The sequence below is a fragment of the Saccopteryx leptura genome, chromosome 6 (genome assembly GCF_036850995.1).
Source record: "Saccopteryx leptura isolate mSacLep1 chromosome 6, mSacLep1_pri_phased_curated, whole genome shotgun sequence".
Classification (NCBI taxonomy): Eukaryota; Metazoa; Chordata; class Mammalia; order Chiroptera; family Emballonuridae; genus Saccopteryx; species Saccopteryx leptura.
In genome coordinates, this window is record NC_089508.1 from 37,489,634 (window position 1) to 37,513,924 (window position 24,291).

Genomic DNA, 24,291 nt, shown 5'->3' on the forward strand with positions numbered 1-24,291 from the left:
TAGTATGAACACTCATGTACGTCCTCATGCCTCCTGACCACATCCATTTAAAAAAATTTTATTTTAAAAATGTGTAAGGCAACATTAAAAAATGGTAAATGTATGTTCTTCTTGTTTCCATAAATTGGTTATCAAACAAACATGATTTTAAGTTAATAAAACTGTTCCTGGAAAAAAACCTCACTCTCGGGGGTCAGTGAGCATGAAAAAAACTCACTACTCAAAAGGTTAATCACTCAGCCACATGAGTAAGATTCACTACATGAAAAGTGTAATCATTTATATAATTATTATAATTACAGAAGTCATGTTTTCTCTCAATGTTTTGCAGGAATCATGATAATCTGACTTAGTGTTAAACCAGTTATGGTTTATTGAGTTTGGACATAGACTGCATTGAAGAGCTGCCTATAAGGGGCTGACTGGGAACCATAGGCTCTACATTTTGGCAAACGTTCTTAAGCAGTTAGGCTGTGAAGTGTCTGTGTTTGTTTTCCTTGTTGCCGACTTCCCAGGTACCTTATGTGTCTTTCTCCCTTTTGCTGTTGTCTGAATACTCCTTGAGGTAATAAATATAGCAAAGTGTGGTTTTGGAGAAATAAGACAGCTATTCTTACTTAGAATTTAAATTTAATAAACATTTATAAAAACCAATCCTTTCAAGTGTCAAAAAAGGAAGAAAGTAAGCCCAAACACCCAAGATTGTAAGAATTTACTTGAGACAGGCAGTAATAATTCTCCAGTTGAAAATGATTTCATGAAACCCACACTGTGGGAAGGCTTTATTAAGAAAAATAAAATGTAGTTCTTGAAGGGGCCCCAGGAAGTCATTTCCTAGCATCCACGGCCTCAGGCATGTCAATATCCTAACCACCTCTATATCATGACTTCCTGTTCTCTTTATGAAGAGATCTTCATGTATGCACACTCCATAACTCCCATCCTTATTTCAGTGTCTAATTAACCAAACCAACTCGCATCACGGTTTTAACTTGTGGACATTTTGTGTTGTGTACTCTATCCTGGATGTTGGGAACTGACCATAGTCAGGGAAAATACAGATGTTACAGAAGGACACAGAAGTTGGATCAAGTACCTCTCCCACATGAATAAAAACAACAACAGCAAAAGCCACTGGCAATTACGCAACATTGATGCCTGTATTGACACATTGGCTCACTCAATCCTCATATGTCCTTGATGAAGTAAGTCCTATTATATCCTCATCTTACAAATGAAAAAAACTATAGCTTAGAGAGTTTAAGTGAGGGCAAGGCCATGATGAAACTACCACTGAAAGTCAGAGCTGAGTGTCTCATTTAGGCATATTTGACCCTAAGCACAACTTCATGACCACTCAACATGTGTGTGCATCCTTTCCTGCCAGGGCTATACAACCTAATCATAAGATAGAATTTTGTAGAAGCACAACTAGTTCTTTCTCCACATAACCAGGAAAAACAACCGTTCAAGTGTGGCATGTTTTTTTTTTGTTTTTTTTTTTTTGTATTTTTCTGAAGCTGGAAACGGGGAGAGACAGTCAGACAGACTCCCGCATGCGCCCGACCGGGATCCACCCGGCACGCCCACCAGGGGCGATGCTCTGCCCACCAGGGGGCGACACTCTGCCCCTCCAGGGTGTCGCTCTGCTGCAACCAGAGCCACTCCAGCGCCTGGGGCAGAGGCCAAGGAGCCATCCCCAGCGCCTGGACCATCTTTGCTCCAATGAAGCCTTGGCTGCAGGAGGGGAAGAGAGAGACAGAGAGGAAGGAGGAGGTGGGTGGAGAAGCAAATGGGCGCCTCTCCTATGTGCCCCAGCCGGGAATCGAACCCAGGTCCCCCGCACGCCAGGCCGACGCTCTACTGCTGAGCCAACCGGCCAGGGCCAGTATGGCATGTTTTAAGAAAGTAATTTTGATTTGTCTGAGTTGCTGTTGTCACCCAGCCAGATGGTTGGGTGCACTAAATTATGAAACTGTTTAAATTTTCTGTGCTTATTAACAAGTATTCTCTAATATCCACTATAAAGGTCTCAAAAAATCAGAGGGAAAAGATAAAGATGAATACAAACAACTTGTTGGAATTAAGGAAGAACTAAGTTTTAAAAATAACAAGAAAGTGAAAGCATTATATGCTTGTAAGCTTTAATCATTCACTCAAAAGATAATTATTGAGTGCCAAAGATATAGCCCCTTCCCTTAGTAGACAGATGGCAAAGAAGTGTGCTGTGTGAGTGCATGCATGTATGTGTGCAATATAATATGTGGTGATAAATTCTACAGAAAAATAAAGCAGGATAGCAGCAGTAGTTATTATACAGAGTGATTGGGAAGACTTTGCTACTTAAGTGATATTTGAATAGCTTCTGGAAGGAAATAAGCAGGTCAGCCATATGGCTTTTGGGGACAGAGTGCTAGGCAGTGTGAACAGTAAAGTCTCGGAAAGGGAAATTTATTTACAAGGAACAGCAAAGAAACCAGAATGAGTGAAGGAGAGTAAACTTTCTTTTTAAATATCACTAATATATATTTTTTATCCAAGTCCATCATCTTGTACTTCTCATAAAATGTTAAATAACAATTGTAATATTGGAATCCTTGCCTTATTGCTGACTTTAGTGGAACTATTTCTAGCCATTTTCAAGTAAGCATGATCTTGGTTTTGGGACTGAGATAGATATAGATATAAACAAAATATCCAGGCGTTTAAGTGGTCTCTTGCTGCCTAAGAAACTACACAAACGTTAGTGACTTAAAACAGTAATCATTATCTTATATTTCTATGGGTTGACTGGAGTTGTCTGGGCAGCTTTACTACTTTACAATATGTCAGGTTAGGCTGCAGTCTTCGAGGGGTTTGATGTGGTTGAAGATTCCCAAATAGCCCACTTCTATATGGTAGTTGGTGTTGACTTGTCAGTGAGTTTAACTGGGGCTGTGGACCAGAGTGTTTTAGTTCTCATTTTGATTTTCCCATGCGGCTTGGGTTTCACAGCATTGACAGCTGGGATCTAAGAGAAGGGAAGTCTTGAACTTCAATGTATCAGAAAATCAATTTCTCTTCATTTTCTTGGTCAAGACAGTCATAGGTCCAGTCCAGATTCAAGGGTTGGGGAATGAACTTCACCTCTTAAGGGGAGAATGACATATTTATAGGGGCAAGGGTGAAATTTAACAGTAGTTATCTTTGGAGGCTATCATATCATTATTTCCCTATTTTACTGTTATTATTTAAATCAAATTGTAATGATTATTATAATGCTTTTTCAATTTCCATGAAGATTATCATATAATTTTTCTCCTGAGACCTATCAGTCAGATGAATTTTATTAATAGATTTTCTAATATTGAACTATCCATAAATACTTGCAAAAACCTCTCTTGCACATGGCTTTATATGATTCTTGATGAGGTCCTTAGCTTCTGTGATCTGAACCAGGTCTGTGGAGGCTTCTAACACCTTCAGATTATTCTGTTTTCTGGACTCTTTTATACACTTGGGGTATAGATATTTTCTCTCCCAGGAGTGTCCCTCACTTTCTTCAAAAAGTATATTTTGTTGGCATTTTATGAGACCTATTGCCACTAGGTTTTGTCTCCTCCCAAATTTCTTCTGTGAATTCTGCTGTTTTTGGCATTCTTTTAAAAATATTTTGAAGTATATGTCCTGGTTTTACTGAAAATATAGTTTGTATTTTTGTTTTCCATTTTTTCTTTTGGATTTATGGAATTAAGGTTATATCAGAAGTCCCAATGAAATATTATTAATTTTATATAAGTAAATATATAAATATTAAATTTCTTTTTACAAACTCTCAATAAACACATTCGAGTTAAAATTGCTTGAGAATTGAAAGACTTCAGTATTTATGGGACTAAGGATGAGATTATGATATTAATTATTTATGTTCTTTGGTGGCAAACACAACCCTCTCCTGGAAAGCTAGAGGCAATTTATGTTGCTCTAGGGAAAATGATTCTCCTCCCTCAACTTCCAACTATAGCTTAAAAATGTATAACTGATAATTGTATAAGTAATAGGAGCTAAGTGATAGTTGGATGCAACTGGAAATATGCTTTTTGTTTTGTTTTCTTTTTTTTTTTTACAGAGACAGAGAGTGAATCAGAGAGAGGGATAGATAGGGACAGATAGACAGGAATGAAGAAAGATGAGAAGCATCAATCATCAGTTTTTCGTTGTGACACCTTAGTTGTTCATTGATTGCTTTCTCATATGTGTCTTGACTGGGAGGGCTACAGCTGACCGAGTAACCCCTTGCTCAAGCCAGCGACCTTGGGTCCAAGCTGGTGAGCTTTGCTCAAACCAGATGAGCCCGCACTCAAGCTGGCGACCTCGGAGTCTCAAACCTGGGTCCTCTGCATCCCGGTCCAACACTCTATCCACTGTACCACTGCCTGGTCAGGCGAAAAATACTTCTTCTTCTTTTTTTTTTTTTTTTTGTATTTTTCTGAAGCTGGAAACGGGGAGAGACAGTCAGACAGACTCCTGCATGCGCCCGACCGGGATCCACCCGGCACGCCCACCACCAGGGGGCGATGCTCTGCCCCGCCGGGGCGTTGCTCTGCCGCGACCAGAGCCACTCTAGCGCCTGGGGCAGAGGCCAAGGAGCCATCCCCAGCGCCCGGGCCATCTTTGCTCCAATGGAGCCTTGGCTGCGGGAGGGGAAGAGAGAGACAGAGAGGAAGGAGGGGGCGGGGGTGGAGAAGCAAATGGGCGCTTCTCCTATGTGCCCTGGCCGGAAATTGAACCCGGGTCCCCACACGCCAGGTCGACGCTCTACCGCTGAGCCAACTGGCCAGGGCGAAAAATACTTTTTCTTGACAGGGTTGAAGGGCTAAGAAGGAACAGGCTGGGAGGTAGGGAGAGGTCCCCGGGTGGGAGTGTGGGATAAGGGTCACTTGCGAAGTCAGAGAATATTAGGGAAATCAGGAAAGAAGCAGAAAAAACCTTCCAAAAAACCAACTTCTGGGCCTATCTCGGTAGGGACTACTTGCACATATTAACTGCTCTGAGTTTGGTGTAATGTAGGCCTGGATTTTTCACTAAGCAATAAATTGTTTGAGGTACACTACCAAGAGTAAACAGTAAATTACAATTATGCCTTTAGAACAGTTGTTTTAACATCCAAATGTTCTTATTGTGCGCCTTTTTCAGGTAATAAAAGTGGATTTACATGCTTGATTAGCAACGATTTTGCAAGTACTGCAGCTGGATGATTTGGGTTGTGGGGACCACCACACCCCCTTCCCTCATCTGCTGCCAAGATAATGCCAACAGTTCTGAGGCATTTTCACCCATAAGAGGAACAAGCAGCCTGCATGCACGAGTTACAGTATCCAAAACAGAGACCTCTGACGCTGAGCCCTGTTTTAGGCACTCACGCATTCATATCGCTGAGACACGTGTGAAGAAACAAATATGGGTAACCTGCATTCCCAGCGACACGGTCCTGGGGAAAGAGGTTATGTATGGTTTTATGCCTTTGCTGTACCTGGTGGCTAATTACATCTTATGTCACTCTACACATTCAATAAATAAAGTGATTTATTATTAAAAGGAAAAAATAACATTTGATAGTGTCTTCCAGCACACAAAATGCTTTCACATACATTATATAATTTGTAATTTCCCAAGGCTGTCTGGCTACCACAGATTAATTGCCTGGGAACCTCACAACACTGTTATCAAGAACACAGGTTACTTCCTAGATACCTGGTTTCAATGCAAAATTACATGTTAGAGAGAGTTATAGTGGTAATAAATTTGCTCAGCATGGTATTTTTTAGAGGTACTCCAGGTGGAGTAAAACTGAACTATAAAATGAAACTATAGAACTTTTAAATAGCGTTTATGGGTAATACCATTTTCTCTTAAAAACAAAACGTGTGGAAGTCATTTTGTAAGGATGAGATTGAACCCTAATCTTGAAAAGCAGAGTGTGTAAGGGCAATACTTGAGGAGTACGTTCGTGTATGTACTTTGTTCTTTTTCCTATTGAGAGGGAGTCAGATTTTTCTGTTTGTGTCTGTCTCTCTGTCTCTCTCTCTGCCTCTCTCTCTGTCTCTGTCTGTCTGTCTGTCTGTCTGTCTCTCTCTCTCTCTCTCTCACACACACACACACACACACACACACACACACACACACACACACCTCTTTTCTAAGAATATCCAGCTCTTTCATGTTACATGCCTACGCTGATTTAATGGAACAGGACTCCAGGCAGATCCTGCTTTGAAACAGCCCCTCTCTTGGGAAGTGAGGTGCAGTTACCTAGTCAGGGATTCCAGGGACAAAGCTATTTCCTCTGCTGGTCTTCATCCCTAGAATGTAAGAATCTTGTTTCTGAGACTTGATATGAAAACAAGAAAAAAGCAGAAATTTGGAGGCTTTTAGAGAAAGATCATTTGTCTATCCTGAAGAAGCATCCTTATGGACCCTAGTGGGAAAAGTATAAGGATTTGAGGCTGAAATAACCTTGTCCTTGAAAAAGCACAGAGAAAAACTTGACTTAATTTTCTCTTTGCATAGATTTGATAGACATTGCTCAGAGGTAAACTTGCATTACTCCTTTCAAGTTGCTACTTAACTCACCACAGAAGAAATAGTCAGCCCTTCCTCCCTCCTCTCGTAGTGCAGTGTAAATATTATAACTGAGTGTCTATGATTCTCACATATACCATTAAAATATTTGTTTTTTCCTTCATAAAGGATAACATTTAAATGTTATTAGCAGGCAATTTGGCTAATAAGGAGCTGCTTGTCTAGTTAACACACCACTGCCTTTCTCTTAGAGGAGGGGTCTCCCTTTCATGTAGAGCTCACCAGGTAAAGGTAGCTCAGAGGGGCAGGAAGGCTCAGGTACATACCAAAGCAAGTTTAGGATCCTTAAGAAAAGAAGTAGGAAAACATGAAAAGACTAAATAAGAACAAAAGTAATTTTAGTGAGGTTCTTTCTTGAATATGTCACACATCTTTCAAGAGCAGATTATTGATTTTACGAACCATGAAAAGAAAAAAATTGCGCACTAAGTCTTCTGAAGTCACTATTTCCAGTTACTTAGTTTAAAGGTTTATGGTGCTGTCTTACAAAGAAATAAAAAAATGTGAACAATTTTATTTTTGTATTTTTCCGAAGTGAGAAGTGGGGAGCAGCAGACAGACTCCTGCATGTGCCTGCCTGGGGATCTATGTGGCATGCCCACCAGGAGGCGATACTCTGCCTATCTGGGGCGTTGCTCCACTGCAACTAGAGCCATTCTAGTACCTGAGGCGGAGGCCATGGAGCCATCCTCAGCACCTGGGCCAACTTTGCTCCATGGAGCCTTGGCTGTAGGAGGGGAAGAGAGAGCTAGAGAGAAAGGAGAAGGAGAAGGGTGGAGAAGCAGATGGGCGCTTCTCCTGTGTACCCTGGCAGGAACTGAACCCGGGACTTCCACATGCCGGGCTGATGCTCTACCACTGAGCCAACTGGGCAGGGCTGAACAATTTTTAATGAACCAAATGGATCATTCTGTGGGCTTATTCTTCTTACCCTCAAAATGCTTTACTCAGTACTCTTTTTCTCTAGGCTTTGAGTTAATTGCAGAGTTTGTGAAAGTAACCAGATGTTGGCTGTGAAAGTGGAACTAGGTGTCTCTGTCAGTGGAATAGAAATTCTCTCCCTCATTGAATAAGCAATAGGCTTCTAAACTGGTCATGACATGGGAAATGATGGGAAATCTGAGGCCATGATGACATCAGAAAGGAAAACTGTGATGGATTTCCTAGCTCCTTGTTACAATGAAAGCAAAAAAAAAAAAAAAAAAAAAAAAAAATGTGTTTTCCTAAATGTGTTGCATGGATCCTTTGAAAGCTGTGTATCAATTAGTCCAGTGTTTTTAAACTGCCAGTCTCTGTATTGGTCTGCCAGAAATTTTGTGCCGTTCTGCGAAAGAGTTAACTGCCCTGATGGTGTAGTAAGAGTATAGATCCAATGATCTTAGTTGAATTTGCTTATGCTCAGGGTGATTTCTGCCTTTGCGTCACCAACATAATTCTCCTATTTTCATGGTCTGCAAGTGTTAAAAGGTTGAAAACCACTGGATTAATCTATATTCCTGACCCCCTCTTACAGCTTCCCCACGACTGTAAGCTCTGAAACTTGGATATAGGTTGAAATTTTGAAAATCACTTCAGGACCCACATATATAAATAGACACAATGTTGAAGTAATCTCTTTTACTGAGTAAATTACTATACTTAAGGTTAGTTGACAATGTAGGAGGGACTGAAATAACTTATGACCTCTTGTGGATACTTCAGGGTTTGTTAATAGCCTGGCACCTAACATTTCTTGTGTCAAAAAAAAAAAAAAAAAAAAATCCACTGAGTTCTAGCTTACCCTGGAACATTTCTTTCTGTGAAACTGAAATTCAATCTGTGGTAACTGGTGAGGTTGTTCAATAGGATGTTTGGCCGACATGCACTACTCTTAGGAAGCTTTGAATGTGTTAACTGGTAAGAAGTGAATGATGCATGAAAGTCACTCAGGATGATTTGTAACCTACCACATACTAAATCCTAGCAAGACCAGCTTATCTGTTACAATGGCAGAGTGAGTATTCAGTACTATAAAACACAGTGATCAATGGCATCATGGGGACAGACATGTTTTCTGTAATGCCAAAACACATGGCAACCTAAGAACACATTGTTTTCCTAGTAACAAGGGGGGAAACATAAGATAGTGGTGATCAAAAAGATTATTTAGTCTAGACTTCTGCATCCTGTTAAGACTGCACCTAAGCATGTTGACAAGATGCCCATTTCTAACAGAAAAGAATGACAAAAGCTAATACACGCTGGCAATGGATTTGAAATACAGGTTGTTTATGACTGACTTGAAGTGAATTCATGAAAAACTGCCCATTAAAAATGGGGACAGGCTAGGTCAAATACTTAATGGGAATTGGAAAGATCTGATGTGTATATTATCTGAGGACGACAAGGATGAAAATATCCTTGGTCTTTAAATACATTAAGACCCATTAATTTTAGGATGATAATGAAGATTTCTCCATCTTTGCTGAACTTGAGTGAGAGACAGTGGCTTTGATGTGCAGCCTAATAGATTCAGTTTACCTAAAAGGGAGGATGTATGGAGAGTTATTAGGAAGGTAAATGAGTTAAATGAATAAAGTAAAGGTTCTACAGCAAAGTCTGTGCCTAATATCAACACTTAAGATTGAACATTTACTCTCTGTCTTTTTTGAAAAGTTTGGTTAAAACCTATATATTATTGAAAATTCTTTAAGGTTCTTATTTACCATTTTAAACTATTGCAGGTGTCATATTGAATTAATTTTAGTTGCAGGAAGAGGCATTTAGGGCTTATAGTGCAAGCTTACCCAATATGAACACAGAGGAGAGAAAGTAGTCATTTTTCTCCTAACAACTCTTACTTTGACAAGTATAAAGTGCCCCATTATTAATATATATGGATATGTTCATTGAATTTCTTGCAAACATATCAGCTGAAAAATAGTACATTTTCTAGCAAATGAGTGGTACAATTTATAAACGCAGTTCATAATTCTTAAGAGGTTTATACCTGATATACATTGAGGAGATTATTGACTTACTGCTTTTTCTCTTAGTTCACCTCATATTTGAAAGAAAAAAAATTATGCAGTACATACTTTAAGGATGAAATTTTTCTTTTTTGCCTGTAGTAATGCCATCTGAAAAACATATATAGAACAGAAATCCTTTTCTTTTTCTTTTTTCTTTTTTGAGAGAGAGAGACAAGGAGAGGGATGAGAAGAATCATCTTGAAGTTGCGACACTTTAGTTGTCCATCAATTACTTCTCATATGTGCCTTGATTGGGGACTCCAGCTGAGCCTGTGATCCCTTGCTCAAGCCAGTGACCTTGGACTCAAGCATGTGACCTTGGGCTTCAAGTCAGCAACCTTTGGGCTCAAGCCAGTGGCCATCAGGTCATGCCAATGATCCCATGCTCAAGCTGGTGACCCTGTGCTCAAGTTGGTGAGCCCATGCTCTAGCTGGTGACCTCGGGGTTTCAAACCTGAGACCTCAGTGTCCCAGGTCAGTGTTATATTCACTGTGCTACCACCCGTCAAATGGAACAGAAGTCTTCAATATAATTGAGAAAAAAACTTTTTGCCTAGTTAAATCACTTAGAATTCACAAGTTTAAAAAATTGGACTGGAAGCAAAACCTTTTGGAATTTTTTTCCTAGAAAAATAATTTTTTTTTTTTTGTATTTTTCTGAAGCTGGAAATGGGGAGAGACAGACAGACTCCCGCATGTGCCCGACCGGGATCCACCCGGCACGCCCACCAGGGGGTGACGCTCTGCCCACCAGGGGGTGATGCTCTGCCCCTCCAGGGGCGTCGCTCTGCCGTGACCAGAGCCACTCTAGCACCTGGGGCAGAGGCCAAGGAGCCATTCCTAGCGCCCGGGCCATCTTTGCTCCAATGGAACCTCACTGCAGGAGGGGAAGAGAGAGACAGAGAGGAAGGAGAGGAGGAGGGGTGGAGAGGCAGATGGGCGCCTCTCCTGTGTGCCCTGGCCGGGAATTGAACCCCGGACCTCTGCACGCCAGGCCGACACTCTACCACTGAGCCAACCGGCCAGGGCCTAAATTTTTTTTTTATATATTTTAGACAAAGCCAATACAATATTTCTGAGTGTATGTACATGATGCTTAGAATATGTCCTTTTAGGATGTGGGTCAAATTCAACATAGAAAATTATTCTGATACTTCATACAGGGTGCTGACTTCAGTGTAGTGTAGTAGTTAAGACTGAGATACTTGGATGTTATTCATTCATTTATTAATTTAATTAATCAGTCATTTATTCAGTAGATATTTCTGGGTGTCTATCGTGTTGTGGACTCAGTCTCAGGATTGGGGACATAAGAGTAAATGAGACAGAAAGAACATTGCCTTCTTGAAGTATATATTTTACGGGGTGACAAGCAATGGGAAATTAACTAAACAAGATAACTATAGAGGAAATAAGCAGGTTTTGAAAAGGAAGTTCAATTTAATCAGGGTGGTCTGGCTTCACTGAGGAGGTAACATTTTAAACCCGGTAGATTTGCATATCAAATCGGCCACTTTGCCATGTGATATTGGACAAGTTACTTCTTTGAGTTTCAGTTTTCTGTCTGTGAAATGAAGAGACCTATTACTGGGAGATAATATGAAGCTCAAGAAAGATAGCAACGGTGACACAGGGCTTGACACATTAAATAATTAGCTAATTACTATTAAAAAATAAACTATAAATATCCCTGCAAAAGGATCAGGAAGCAGTTTTGTTCATTACGGTGCATTAGGCTTCAGTTACAGAGAACATTGTTTCTCTCTTGTTGACAAACAGAATCATATTCTAAGTCCTGACTTACATTTTCAAATAGCTGGAGAGACTCCAAAAGGAGGCTTGGTCCCCACTAGTAAGAGTGTTTGTCAATTGGCTGTTCAGATAAGGGCGACTGAGTCCCAGTTACGAAATTTCTGCCTCCTCCATTACTTACACGATATCTCTTTTAGGAACCAGATTCTAGTCCAAGTAGAAACTTTTTGGACTCTGAGAAATTGAATTTTAGGCAACTTTCCATTTTTGTTTTTTTCCCCTCCTTTTCACCAAGTGTTAGGGCAAAGCATGAAGAGGAACAGAAGGATTTGCAGAAGGAAAACAGATGTTTTTGTTCATTTCATAATCGTAGAGCTGGATGGATATGGAAGAATGACAACAAGCGTCCAAGACAAGAGATGCACCAAACCAGCCCAAGGATTCCAAGCTCTTTCCTGTTTTGTAACAGCCCTTGGCTTTAGAGAGTAGATGTTCTCTGATTTCCCTCAGTCTCCCCTCTGAAGGTCTTACAGTCATGCTGATTGTTGTTTTATAGACAGCAGGCTCAGTCAACAGTCATTCATACTTACGGTCTTTACTAATCATGACCCAGGCTTTTCTCCCAGCAGCTTGTGCTTGTTGCACCCCAGTTTGCCCAGTTAGCCTCCTTACAGCTGGTTTACAGTTCTCACTTACCTCTGTTCTGAGTCTCAGAGGCTTCTCTCCCCACCTCACACCAGCCTTCTCCTAACACTTCCTGCTTCTCAGCCTGTTATTCTTTCTCTTCCAGAGTCTTGCTATGCCCCAGCTTAAGTACAGAATCTTTTGGCAAGCACTCTTACTCCTCATCTAGGAATTTGCTAGCTGTTTTTGAGCAGCTCTGAAGGCTTCTTCTGGTTTTATACAATTTCTCCTGTTAGAAACTACCAAGCCCAGAAATTATACACATAATTACGTGTGTGTGTGTGTATGCACATAAATAATATATTTTAATTGAGTTTTTACTGACTGATGATTGATTATAGAACTGTTTCTCTTAACCTGATTTATAGGCACCTTTATAGCATAAAGAAGGGTTTTCTGAACCTGCTAAATTACATTGGATCAAACTATATGACCTTATGATATCCAAATGGCTTTGAACTATAATATGGGAATTTCATAGGTTTCATCTAATCAGAAATGCCAAAGATACTTCTAGAAATTTATATTTACAGCTCTTTTCTTAGTGGGTCTGGTATAGCAGTTCTGGCATGAACTAATCTATATTTTTTTAAGTGGGAGGAGGGGAGATAGTGAGACAGATTCCCACAGGCAACACGACTGGAATCCATCTGACAACCTGTATCTGGGCTGAAGCTCGAATGAACTGAGCTATTGTTTGCACCTGAGGCTAATGCTCTTGGACCTATTGGGTTATCCTTAGTGTCCAAGGCCAACCCTCAAACCAATCAAGCCACTGGCTATGGGAGAGAAGGGGGAGAGGGAGAGGAAGAGAAATAGATGGTTACTTCTCTTGTGTGCCCTGACCAGGAATTGAAACTGAGACGTCCATATGCTGGGCCAACACTCTACTGGGCCAACTAGGTAGGGCCAGAATCTGTATTTTTAACCAGCAGGTTTTTCTGATGACTATGCAAACTTAAAAAATACAGTTGTGTCATTTGTAGTTGAATAAACACCTAACGAAGTATGATGCTTAGGGAAGTTTATATTGTTTATATGGATTTATTTTATTCAATGTAAAGTCTATTAAAATCTGTTTGCTCTTTCTTTGGGCATATCACTAACCTCTCTTACAATTACGTATGGCTGAAGGTCTAATTACTCTCCAATGAAATGTGAACAGAACTGATATATGCCAATGGTGGACCTGGCCCACCTATCACTCCTTGTCTTCACTCCTTCATATTCTTCTATCTTTTCATCAAGGTCTTAGGCAATGGAAGAGCCACAAGATGGGAAAATGTCGATCCATGAATGACCACATGGAACAAACCATCTCACCAATGTAAACACTTGCTCACGTCTGTTACATGAGCAAGAAATAGAATTCTAATAGTTTAAATAACTATACACAGTGTGTCCATAAAGTCATGATGCACTTTTGACTGGTCACAGGAAAGCAACAAAAGACGATAGAAATGTGAAATTTGCACCAAATAAAAGGATAACTCTCCCAGTTTCTGTAGGATGATGTGGTAGCATGTGCACATGCGCAGATGATGACGTAACACTGTGTATACAGCAAAGCAGCCCACAGCCACGCCAGTCAAGATGTGGACGATACAGAGGAAAGTTCAGTGTGTTCTGTGGCTCGCTAAATTTGAATCCGTGACCAAAGTGCAACATGAATATCGGCACGTTTATAACGAAGCGCCACCACATAGGAATAACATTACTCAGTGGAATAAGCAGTTGAAGGAAACCAGCAGTTTGGTGGAGAAACCCTGTTCTGGTAGGCCATCAGTCAGTGACGAGTCTGTAGAGGCTATACGGGATAGCTACCTAAGGAGCCCTAAAAAATCTGTGCATAAGCCCACATCAAACTGAACTGAATAGGTATGAAACTGGGAGAGTTTTCCTTTTATTTGGTGAGATTTCACATTTCTATCATCTTTTGTTACTTTCCTGTGACCGGTCAAAAGTGCACCATGACTTTACGGACACACTGTATTTGAGTCTGTTTGTTACAGTAGCCTATCCTATCTGGTGTGCTGCCATCATTTATAAAACGTAAAAACAGTGTTGGCTTGGCCATTAAGTGGTAGATGCTAAAGAAAAAAACAGAACAGGCTGGAAGATAAAGATTTATGTTATACAGTGGCAAAATATTTTGCAAAACTCTTGTTTGTAAAACTGGAAGGTAAACTTAGTTCCTACAGAGTCCATAGCACTCAAAGAAAAATTGGGAAATGCCAGAATTGTTATTGTGTTTAGCAAGGTGTTACAAGAAGGAAAAGAGCTGAAGCTGTTGTTTATTAAGCGGAGCTTGATAGTACACATGTTGATGGCCTCATAGAGTTGATTGTTTTTGGATTCCACAAATAGGAGATACAATTAAAAAAGGAATTGAGCAACAATTGTTCATTTCTCCATTTAAACAGGAGAATCATCTCTGTGTCTAAGGTCAGGTCTAGTGCATTGCCCTCCCATCTGAGCATGCTGCTTCATGTGGCCTCTAGGTAGCTGCTGTTAATTTGAGAGCAAAAGGCATTGGCTAGAGGGAGCAGACAATACAGTATGTTTAAGAAATATGTCTAGGAAAGACATACTTCAGTCTTTGATGTGGTTGCTGACACATAGAACTTACCCGAAACCCAGTAAGTTTTGGAGAAAGGAAGGAAACTTCAAGCTTGGACTAAATATGATTATGACTAAAAAAACAAAAACAAAACAAAAACCACTTGAGAACCCAAATTGCACAAGTAAGAAAGAGGATCTGAAGTTGTGCAGCCCCCAAGGAAGACATATCCTCTACGGCTCAATTCAGATGTGAGTCCTAGAGGAAATGGATGAGGAAGGACGCCCCCACCCCACCCCTGACAGCCTAGCCAGGGAAAGCGAAGAATGGATGAAGGAATTCCTCCCAGAGGACTGCATTGGGATCAATTCAAGAAACTTCCATCACTGTCAGGGCAAGGGGTGTTTCCTGTGTTTGTCACCAGGGGTCTGTTATTGCTGTATCTCCCCTTCTTCCCTTTTCTGAAAGAGGATTTGAGTATCATTCCATCCTCATTCCATCATTGTCCAAGGGGTGACTGTGCAGATAATCAGTCTTCTGATGGATCATGAGGATCCACATCTTCATCAAATGGGAAGGACGGTGCATCACCTGCAGATGCTGGACTTTGATCTGCTTCAGTGACAGAATAGGGACGCTGAACAGTTCCTCTTAAGAAAAGGCTGAATTTGTGTACATGTGGGAAAAAGTGTGCAGGATATTTGGTGGCTGGAGAGTCTGATGCAGGCAGAGATAGGTGGTTTCTCTCAACATCCATTCTTCCCTATTTTGGCCCACGTAGGTGGGCTTTATTTCTCAGCGTTGCGTAGAGTGAAGTGTGGCCTGGTCACTAAATTGCCTCCTATGGAATGTGACTGGAAAGAAGGCCTGTCACTTCCAGACCCAGCCCATACAACTTCCTATCCAGGTTTCTCCACGTTTGTTCCCATTAGGATGGTTGGATGCAAGTAACTGTGAGATCCTAGGGGGTGGCAGTGTCACAAGATAGGATCCCTAGTTCCTAAATGACCACGTGGAAGAAAGCAGCTCCACTGACTTGAATACCTTCCCGGGACCATATGTCAGCAAGGAACACCCTGCCGTGGTGTTAATCCCTTACACGTTTGGGTCTATTTTTTATAGCAGATAGTGTACCCCAGCTAACATTCACTTTTTTATTTAATGTTATTGGCTAAACGCATATACACTGCTTAAATGTTTGTTTACTGTTTCACGGCCTTCACCTCTTCCATTACAAGGTATCGGACCTTGGGCAAATTGGTAAATATCTTTGTGCCTTGATTTCTTCATTGGTAAGATTGGGAAAATAATAGCACCGTGTAAGATCATCGTGAGAAGGCAATGAATTGATGGATAAAAATACAAGTATGACTGAAGGACTACTGCATTGCATAGCTGTTGTTATCATTGTTAATACACATTCTTGTGGCATTTGAGTTTTGTAATTAATACTACCACTGAGATTGGGAACGAAGAACACCCTGAATAAAAGCTGTATTATGAACTAAGACAAAATGCTGAGTGAATACACATGAATCAGCTCTTTTTGTTTTGTGAAAATTGGGCCCATCCAAAAAGTTCAGCATATTCAGGAATGGTGCCAGGCCACTCCATGACTCACAGATGCTCCCTATTGAATTCATGATGGGATTTATCCTGACTGCGTTACACCCAGAAAATTAACTGTTTGGATTCTGCTAACTGACCCAGGGAGTGGTGAGGATTTCTGTTTGTGGGAGTCAATTTTCCCTCTTAGCAGAACCTGTGTCCTCACACAGAAAGCAGGACCTCTATAAAGCCTGTGACCTTGTGTTTGTGGTCGATGAGGGGGAGAGTTGCTGTTGTGTTTTATCCCCTGTCCTTTCCTGAGAGGCCTAATGCTTGTGGTCTACCTTCATGCCGCCTTTGTAGAACAGGTTAACTGTATCCAAAAACATAGACAGCCAATGTACTGAGCCATCTCTGAGCCAAATTTGCTATTTGACTCACAAGAAGAGAGAGAGAGAGAGAGAGCAGATTTTGAGAAAGCTGTCCCAGAAGTAAAATACTGTACACCCAAAGCCCAACCTTAATAGGCAGATAAGTAGTAAAATTTATGAAACATTTCCTAGTTTGGACAGTGAAGGGAGCCAAGCCCTGTGGAACTAAATGCCTTGGGTCAGTGAAAGACTGTCCGCTGAAGCCGGAGTTAGTTGCAATCCTTGGTTTGTGGCCAGTTAAACCTCGGAGGAGGGTTATGAACTGCAGATGCAGTTTCCAAACCCAGGAGCATGGCTTTTCTTGGGTTACTCTGATCAGATACTTAATTTTCCCTTTTCCTCTTTTATACTGCTAAGAGAAGCAGCTCACAACTTCCCACCTCTGCAGTATACCTTTGCTTTCTGAGTGTAATTTATACCCCTGGAGTCTCTGAACAGGATTGTTCTCACAAGCATTGCTGTGTAGACTGAGGAAGAAAATAGCCATATAATTTTTGTCACTACACCTTTGGACCAAGAGTCCAGAAAAAGTATTAGACACATCACACTACCTCAAAAAAGAAATACTGGGTGTTGGATGCCTATGAGTCTGGGTTTTGAGCATCATTGCATTTAGAAGGAATAGAGTGAATGATTCCACTATCCCATTCTTGTCTCCTCTTTCACAAGATCCTTTTATGTTTTTCTCTAAAGTTAAAATTCTGGTGATTTATTTCATAGTCCCATGAGAGTTGTTTTAGGTTTCCTTTTGGCTTACAAAAAAAAAAAAAAAAAATGAATCTCATCCACTCTCTAGAGGCTCCCAGGTGTCTTCAGAAAGAACAAAAGAGAAACAGAGAAACTACTGAGTAAATATTTCCAAATGGGCAGAACCATGTTACAACCCTTTATAGACCTGGAGCTTTGTTTTTATTTCCTTTTTTACTCTTTTGTGTTATGTTTCCCCTTGTTGATTGGACTCCCCCTCTGCTCTGGCCATTAAGGTTGTGATCAAGTCTACCTTGCACCGATCATCATTTAATTAGATGGAAAAAGAATTGATTTTCAGCTCTCTGTGGAAACTTCCTTTTACATATCACTCAGTTAATAGAGCAACTAGGTTTTAACCCCCTTTTCCTTGAATTGTGTTAATTTCCTGAATCGGCAGCCTGGGTTTACAAATAATGACTTAAAATGAGTTTCCAAAGACAGGTGTTCTTTTTGACAATTTCTAAGAGGAATAGGTGATAGAAGAAAGAGCCACAGACAAAGTCAACGCAAATTCTGAGGGTGATGAGAATGGTGCACGGGGTCCATCATGCCCAGGTTTCACCTGAGTGGGCTTACCTTCCACACTCATACACACAGACAGACAAGCCACGGACTCTGTCCGTGACTCAGCATGCAGTCTGACTAAACTCAAAATGGAAGTGCTATCCTTTTGTTGTCATCATGTGAAATGTTAACTGATTGTCCTTTCTCAGTGAGGGACCTTTTCCACTGTCATCCTACTGCCCCCAATTTTTAGTCCTAGCCCTTAGTTGAACTTGGAGCTACTCTGCAACATACTGTTTATATGAGAACTTAAGCAAGTGTGCCATCCAAAATTTAGGCAGACTTTTGGATAGATGAGTACATCCCATTTGTTACCAAATGAAATTTATATACTTAGAGCTACAGATCTGATAGATTTGTTATTGGCCACTTAGGTCAAGAAAATGCAATGATATATTTCTAAGGGATATAACATATTTATTTAATATGTGAATAAAATAGTTCAAAAATATACTAAATGTATTAAGTATTTTTATATGTTCATGTCTAGAGAGATAGCTAGCTCTTGGACCAGCAATTTTTTTTATTTATTCATCAAAGTTTCAATGGACTTGGAATTATTTCAGCACTGGAGGGCCTAAGATAATTGAGACATACTGATTTATTTATTCAATGACTATCTGTTGACAGTCTATGTTGGGCTCTGTTCTAGAAGTGGGAGGTAGAACAGTGAACAAGACAAAGTCCTTACCCTTATGGAGTTTACATTTCAGTGTGGGATAAAAATGGTAAGCAAGTAAATAAAGTATAATGCCAGGTAGTGTTAACTGCTATGAAAAAAGATATAGCAAGATAAGAGGTTAAAGAGTGACTCTGTGTATGTGTGAATGTGTTAAACAGCACAGTCAATTGAAGTTGAGAAGGATATGAAGAAATAGTGTCAGGCTGGAGGAAGAGCAGATACAAAGTCTTCAAGGGAAGAAGTAGTTGAATGTGTTTGAAAAATATCAAGATGGCTGCTGTGCCTAGTGTAGAAATACTGAAGAGGAGAGTTAGGAGATGAGGTTGGAGAGATACCAGGGACAGAGTCAGGGAGTGCTTTGTAAACCATGATAAACTATGGGTCTAAGTGTGAAGGGACTACAGAATTTGGGGCTGTGGAGATAGTACCTCTGCCAGCTATGTGGAGAACTGACTATTAGAACTGACAAGATTAGAAGAAATCTAGAGGCAATTTATAGTAGTTTGAGTGAGAAATGATGGTGGCTTGGACTAGAGTGAAGGCCACAGGGGTGGGGAGAAGTAGTCAAGTTTGAGATATAGTTTGAATGCTGAGCTGATTGGTAGTAGGTTTGAATGGAGAGTGGGGGGGTATTGTCAAAAGAAGAAAGGACCTAAGAAGAGTACAAAATATTTTGTTCTGAACAACCGGGTTCATATACTTCTATGGGGAAGACCACACAAGGAGGAGATTAGAGGCATTAAAGAGTTCTGCTTTGGACAGATTAAGTTCCAGATGTTTATTAGATATTCAAATGGACAGTTGAACATGTGAGTCCGGGTCTTAGGAGGTTATTGGGGGTAAAGGTATAAATTTGGGAGTCATCAGTGTATATTAAAGAAAAGTTATGAGACAAGATACAGGGCATGCACGTAATGAGAGAAGAGGCCAAGGCAAGGAGCACTGAGGTATGCCAGCCTTTAGCGTCTGGGAAGAGATGGAGAAAGCCGCAGAAGAGAGGGAGTGTGATCTGCTCATGGGGGAAATGAAAACCAGGAAGATGTGGTGTCTCTGAAACCAAGTGAAGGAAGTGTTTCAAGGAGGGTAATAAACTATAAGAAAACCTCCAAGAGACCAAGGCAGATGAGGACTGAGAATTGAACACTGGATTTGGCAAGACACGAGCCTTTTCCTCAGGAGCTCATAGCTCAGTGACAGTTGGAGAATAAGGACACAACTAAATTGTTATCCAGTGTGGCAGTTCTAGATGTGTTAACAGATTTCTGGAGACAGAGCAAGGAACTCACCTTGGAGATCCAAGGAGAGCTATATGAAGATGTACTTTCAGATTCTGATAGGTGGGAGGAAAGGGAAATTATTAAGATTCATAAGACTGAAAAATTTTTTTTCTAGTTGGTTGTTGATTTTTCTATAATTACTTATGGAAAACTAATATTTCTTCTCCCAAGTGAATATCCTACTACTATCACTCCATGTAGACATATTTATCGATTACCAATAAACATGATAACTATAAGAACAGTAAACATACTCTATCATACCCTACTCCATTGGAGGCTATTCTTGAAATTATATTTTTCCTTATTATAGTCTTTATTTTTAAATAATATTTTAAATTCCCTTTTATAGCTGTGTATAAATATAGAAACCCTATTTTTAATAATAATAACTATGATGTACCTCACACCTATAACTGTAAGATACTGTTCTAAGAACTATATATATTAATTTATATTTTTCTCAAAAACAATCCTAATACCTTTGTTATCCGTTTTATTCCATTTGTGATAACTGAGGCACAGAGAGGTTAAGTAATTTGCTCAAGGCCATACAGTAATGGCAGAGCCAGCGCTAGAACTGGGCTGTCTGGCGTTAGAGCTTACCGTTTTGAGCAGTATACTATAATTCTATAATTATTGTTATATCTTGTTATATCTCTACCTTTCTGGGATAGGCATCTATTAGGGAAATGCCTTCAAGGAACAGGCTCTCTTTGACTCGAACTATGGTAGGCAGTGAGACAGACATGAGGAGAGCAAGGATGATGGGCCAGGTACAGAAGATCATCAGGACAGAAAGCCCCAGGTGCCTAGCAATGGGCACCTAGGATAACAAGGACCTGGCCCCAGGGTGACCTTTTCTCCCCGAGCATATTGCTAGTCATGTGGTTTAGATCCTCCCCTGACCTTCCTACCAAGTCATGTTTCCCCCTTAGAGGGGAACAAACAAAAGAACTGGAGAATGATCCTTAAGCATTATGCTTCCAGGACAGTGAGATTCTGACTTGCATCAAGTACATCTAAGCCTCAGTTATGTTTCAGCTCCAGGCCCAGAAAAGCAGCCAAACCAGGCAAGCAACACCATGGCTGACATTAGGACCAGATTCATTGACTGATGACCTCCTGCCCTGGCACTGACCAATCAGTAGAGACCACAACCCCGAAAAGGCACATCTGGAAGACTGATGACTTTCTATTGGGATCCTCCCCTGGGACCTCCAGATAAATACCCTCCAGCCAGAGGACCCAGTGTGGCTTGCTCTGTAGAGCAACTTTTTTTTTTTTTTTTTTTTTTTTACAATTGGTTGTAGATTCTCATGACTATGTAAGAATTTAGCTCACATCTATACGTAGAGGTTGGTGGTAAAAGGAGCTAGAGTCCTTGAGATGGAGGAGTCCTTGAGATGGAGGAGATCCCTCTATTGATGGAAATGTTCTCCTCATTACTATTCTAGGTGTGGTTCATGTCTTCATTTTCTTTAAAACCCAATGGAAAGCACATAAAAACATTGCATACTTAACAAGGTACAAAGTGTAAATTGAAGCAAAAATGTTTGGCGATGCCTACTATGTGCAAATTATTGTTTGGTTATAGTGACTATGATTTCTTGAGAGCTAACATCATTGAATAGTCATAATCTTTAAGATACACTGATGCTCAAAGAATAGTGTGTACACAACTGAAATATAAAATAATCTGTCCATCGTGAAATCAGCCTTTGATTTCTATTTTTTTTTAATAGGCTGACTTTATCTGTAAGGGTGGTTCTATTCTCTTTCTTTCTGACACTACACAGTAACTAGTTCACCCAATAGATGGGGGTGGGATACATGATTTTCAAAAGCACTTGAAACCTCTCCCTTTAGTAGATTTTTGTCTTCCACATTTGATCTAAAAGTTTTTGAAATGAGTTACAGCTAGCTTCTTTCTTTTTCTCTCTCTCTCTTTCTTTCTTTCTTTCTTTCTTTCTTTCTTTCTTTCTTTCTTTCTTTCTTTCTTTCTTTTTTTCTTTCCTTTCTTTCTCCTGGCAGAAAGAGGGTGCAGAATAAATAAGCTTTGCTGAAACATTTACAGGTCAACTATCCTGGTAACTTCCTTAACTTCATAATTCTTTTTATTTTCTCTCAAGGTGCAAACCTATCTGTTCTTCTCTTAATTCTATTCTGATTAAAGTATTCTTCCCTGGGCATAGTCATAATATTTTCAGAAAAGCTTAAGAGAGCCAGCATTCAAATTGGCACTTAATTTCTACAAATACAGAAAAACCTGCTGGGAAATGGACGCTGTGGTTCTCTCCTGGTCTACCATGTACCGTTGTCATCAGTCATGGAAGTGGGGGAGGAGGGGCCGTAGGTGATTGTTTAGCTCTGGAAAAGAAGCTACTTCCTGCAGAAAGAGGATTTGAAATGGCCCCGTAACAAAGCCAACACTCACACAGGTTTCCTGTGGGCTGTTTCCCCTTGCTGAATCCGACCCAAAGCCATGGTAAAGGAAAATTTCCTCTTGCAAAATCTCAACTCTCTGATAACTCCCCAAGCCGATCACTATGTTAAAAAAGTTATAAAATCTAGGCTCTTGTGAATTTCTAAAGGATTTCATAAATTTGCTTTTAAAAAATTTAATAAGATTTGTTTTGAAAATTAGAAGAAAAGGAAAGAGTAAAATGGAAAACTTTAGATTAGATAAGAAATCATACTGATAGCTATCACACTACAAAGTTTAGAACACTTAAAAATATTATCTACCTGAAAGAATTAAGTTGTGACTACAGTAGGTTAATTGTCATACTTTAAAATATGTTATCCCTAATAGTCTTTTGGGGACATACTTTAAAATGTTTCCAATTTTATTTTTACCTTTATTTTTACTTTTTAAAAAATGTATCAATTAAAATTCTTCACAGATTGCCTGATAGATATTTAAACCCTTTTAATACTCCCCTCACAACCCAAAACCCCAGGAAAATAAAAATACAGTAGTAGTACAGCATCAATTGTTATAGAAAAATGAAAGCTCTAATGTTTATTAATCTTAGCATTCCCGTTTATGAATGGCATGCAGTGAATATAGCAGAAGTGGCAAGAATACTTCTCTCTCTAGTTGTGTGGTTAGTGGTGATTTTACTGTAAAAAAAAATCTGTGATGTAATTACACTACATTTTAAAATATTCACAATAAAAATATATATAATGTTCACAATAAAAAGTTGATGAGTTTCAGGCACATGTTGAGTAAAATCTCTGGTCCCTAAGCCTACGGGACATTTCAGGGTATTTCCCCAGAAGTATTCATTTGATTTAAGGGGGAAAAAGTTTTACAATACAAACTGATGTACGAATAGTTCTAATGACTCCAGCAGGGTCCTTGGTTGTAGCTTATCCTAAGGTACCTGGGTATTGCCAGGCCGCACCTACCCTGACATTAGAAATCAGCCAGGCCCCTGTGCGGTTGGGGTGTCTCCTCCCGCCTCACTCGCCCTGTATGCAGGGACAGGTCTTGCACCTTTCCTTACCTGCGTAGTGGTCAAACACGGTGGGGACGTACTCCTCTGGGAACGCATCGTTGGCGTAGCTCATCAGCAGGCAGGTTTTGCCCACAGCGCCGTCGCCCACCACCACACACTTCAACATCTTCTTCTCCTCGCTGCCACCGCAGCCGCAGCTGCTGTCATTCCCCTCCTTGCAGTTCATCCTGGCGGCTCCGGCTGCTGTGACTGGGCTGCTGCTGTTGCTTCCCCTGCTTCTTCTCTCAGAGCCCACGGAGCGGTGGGAAGCCAGTGCCAGGCTTGAGATCACTTGGCCTGACTTTGGGTACCCGGGATCACACAGACTGGTCTGAGGCAGCTGCCATATGCCCTCTTGCTAACCATACCGGTAAAGAAAGGTAACACACACTTGGGAGAATTCTTAAAAGGGTCTGTCCCTTCTCCCTGTCAGTTTGAGTTCAGAAACCCTCATCATCTCCGAGTTCTAGGGGCTTCCTGGCTAGTCTGGCAATTTCAACAGCCTGAGGGTTTCACTTTGCTCTTCCTCTCTCCAGGCTGGCTGAGGACACGGTGGAATTTTGCTGAATCTCCCCCATTTTCCACTTCACATCTAACATGGAGAAGAGCGGGGCTTTTTAATGGAGTTTTTCCCTTGCTTCCTCCAGCTTGCCTAGTGTCAGGAAATCATGGGTTTCCTGCTGCATTCCATATTAGGATCAGTGGGCTGGGGAAAGCTGCAACAATGGGAGCTCTGTGTGTGTGTTTGTACTTCTGGGGAACGCTGCCAGGACACGGAGTGGGAAAACACTAGGGGTCCCACTGCAGACTCAAGCTGTCAGACTTCCTGTTTCGTCCACTGCTGGGAAGGCTGTTCGCCTGTGGCTGGCTGGGAAGAAGCTGACGAAAGGGTGGAAACTGGGGAG

The 24,291-nt window shown here is 40.6% G+C and overlaps 1 protein-coding gene across 1 annotated transcript in view; it reads right to left on the reverse strand.

Annotated features, from left to right (window-relative positions):
• RHOJ (ras homolog family member J) overlaps window positions 1-24,027 on the reverse strand; it is an 86,067-nt gene extending 62,040 nt beyond the window's left edge. The window contains exon 1 of the mRNA XM_066342513.1: window positions 23,396-24,027. Within this exon, the coding sequence (XP_066198610.1) occupies window positions 23,396-23,573 (178 nt within the window). The 5' untranslated portion in view covers window positions 23,574-24,027. The remainder of the gene's footprint in view (window positions 1-23,395) is intronic.
• Between the last annotated feature and the right edge of the window lie 264 nt (window positions 24,028-24,291).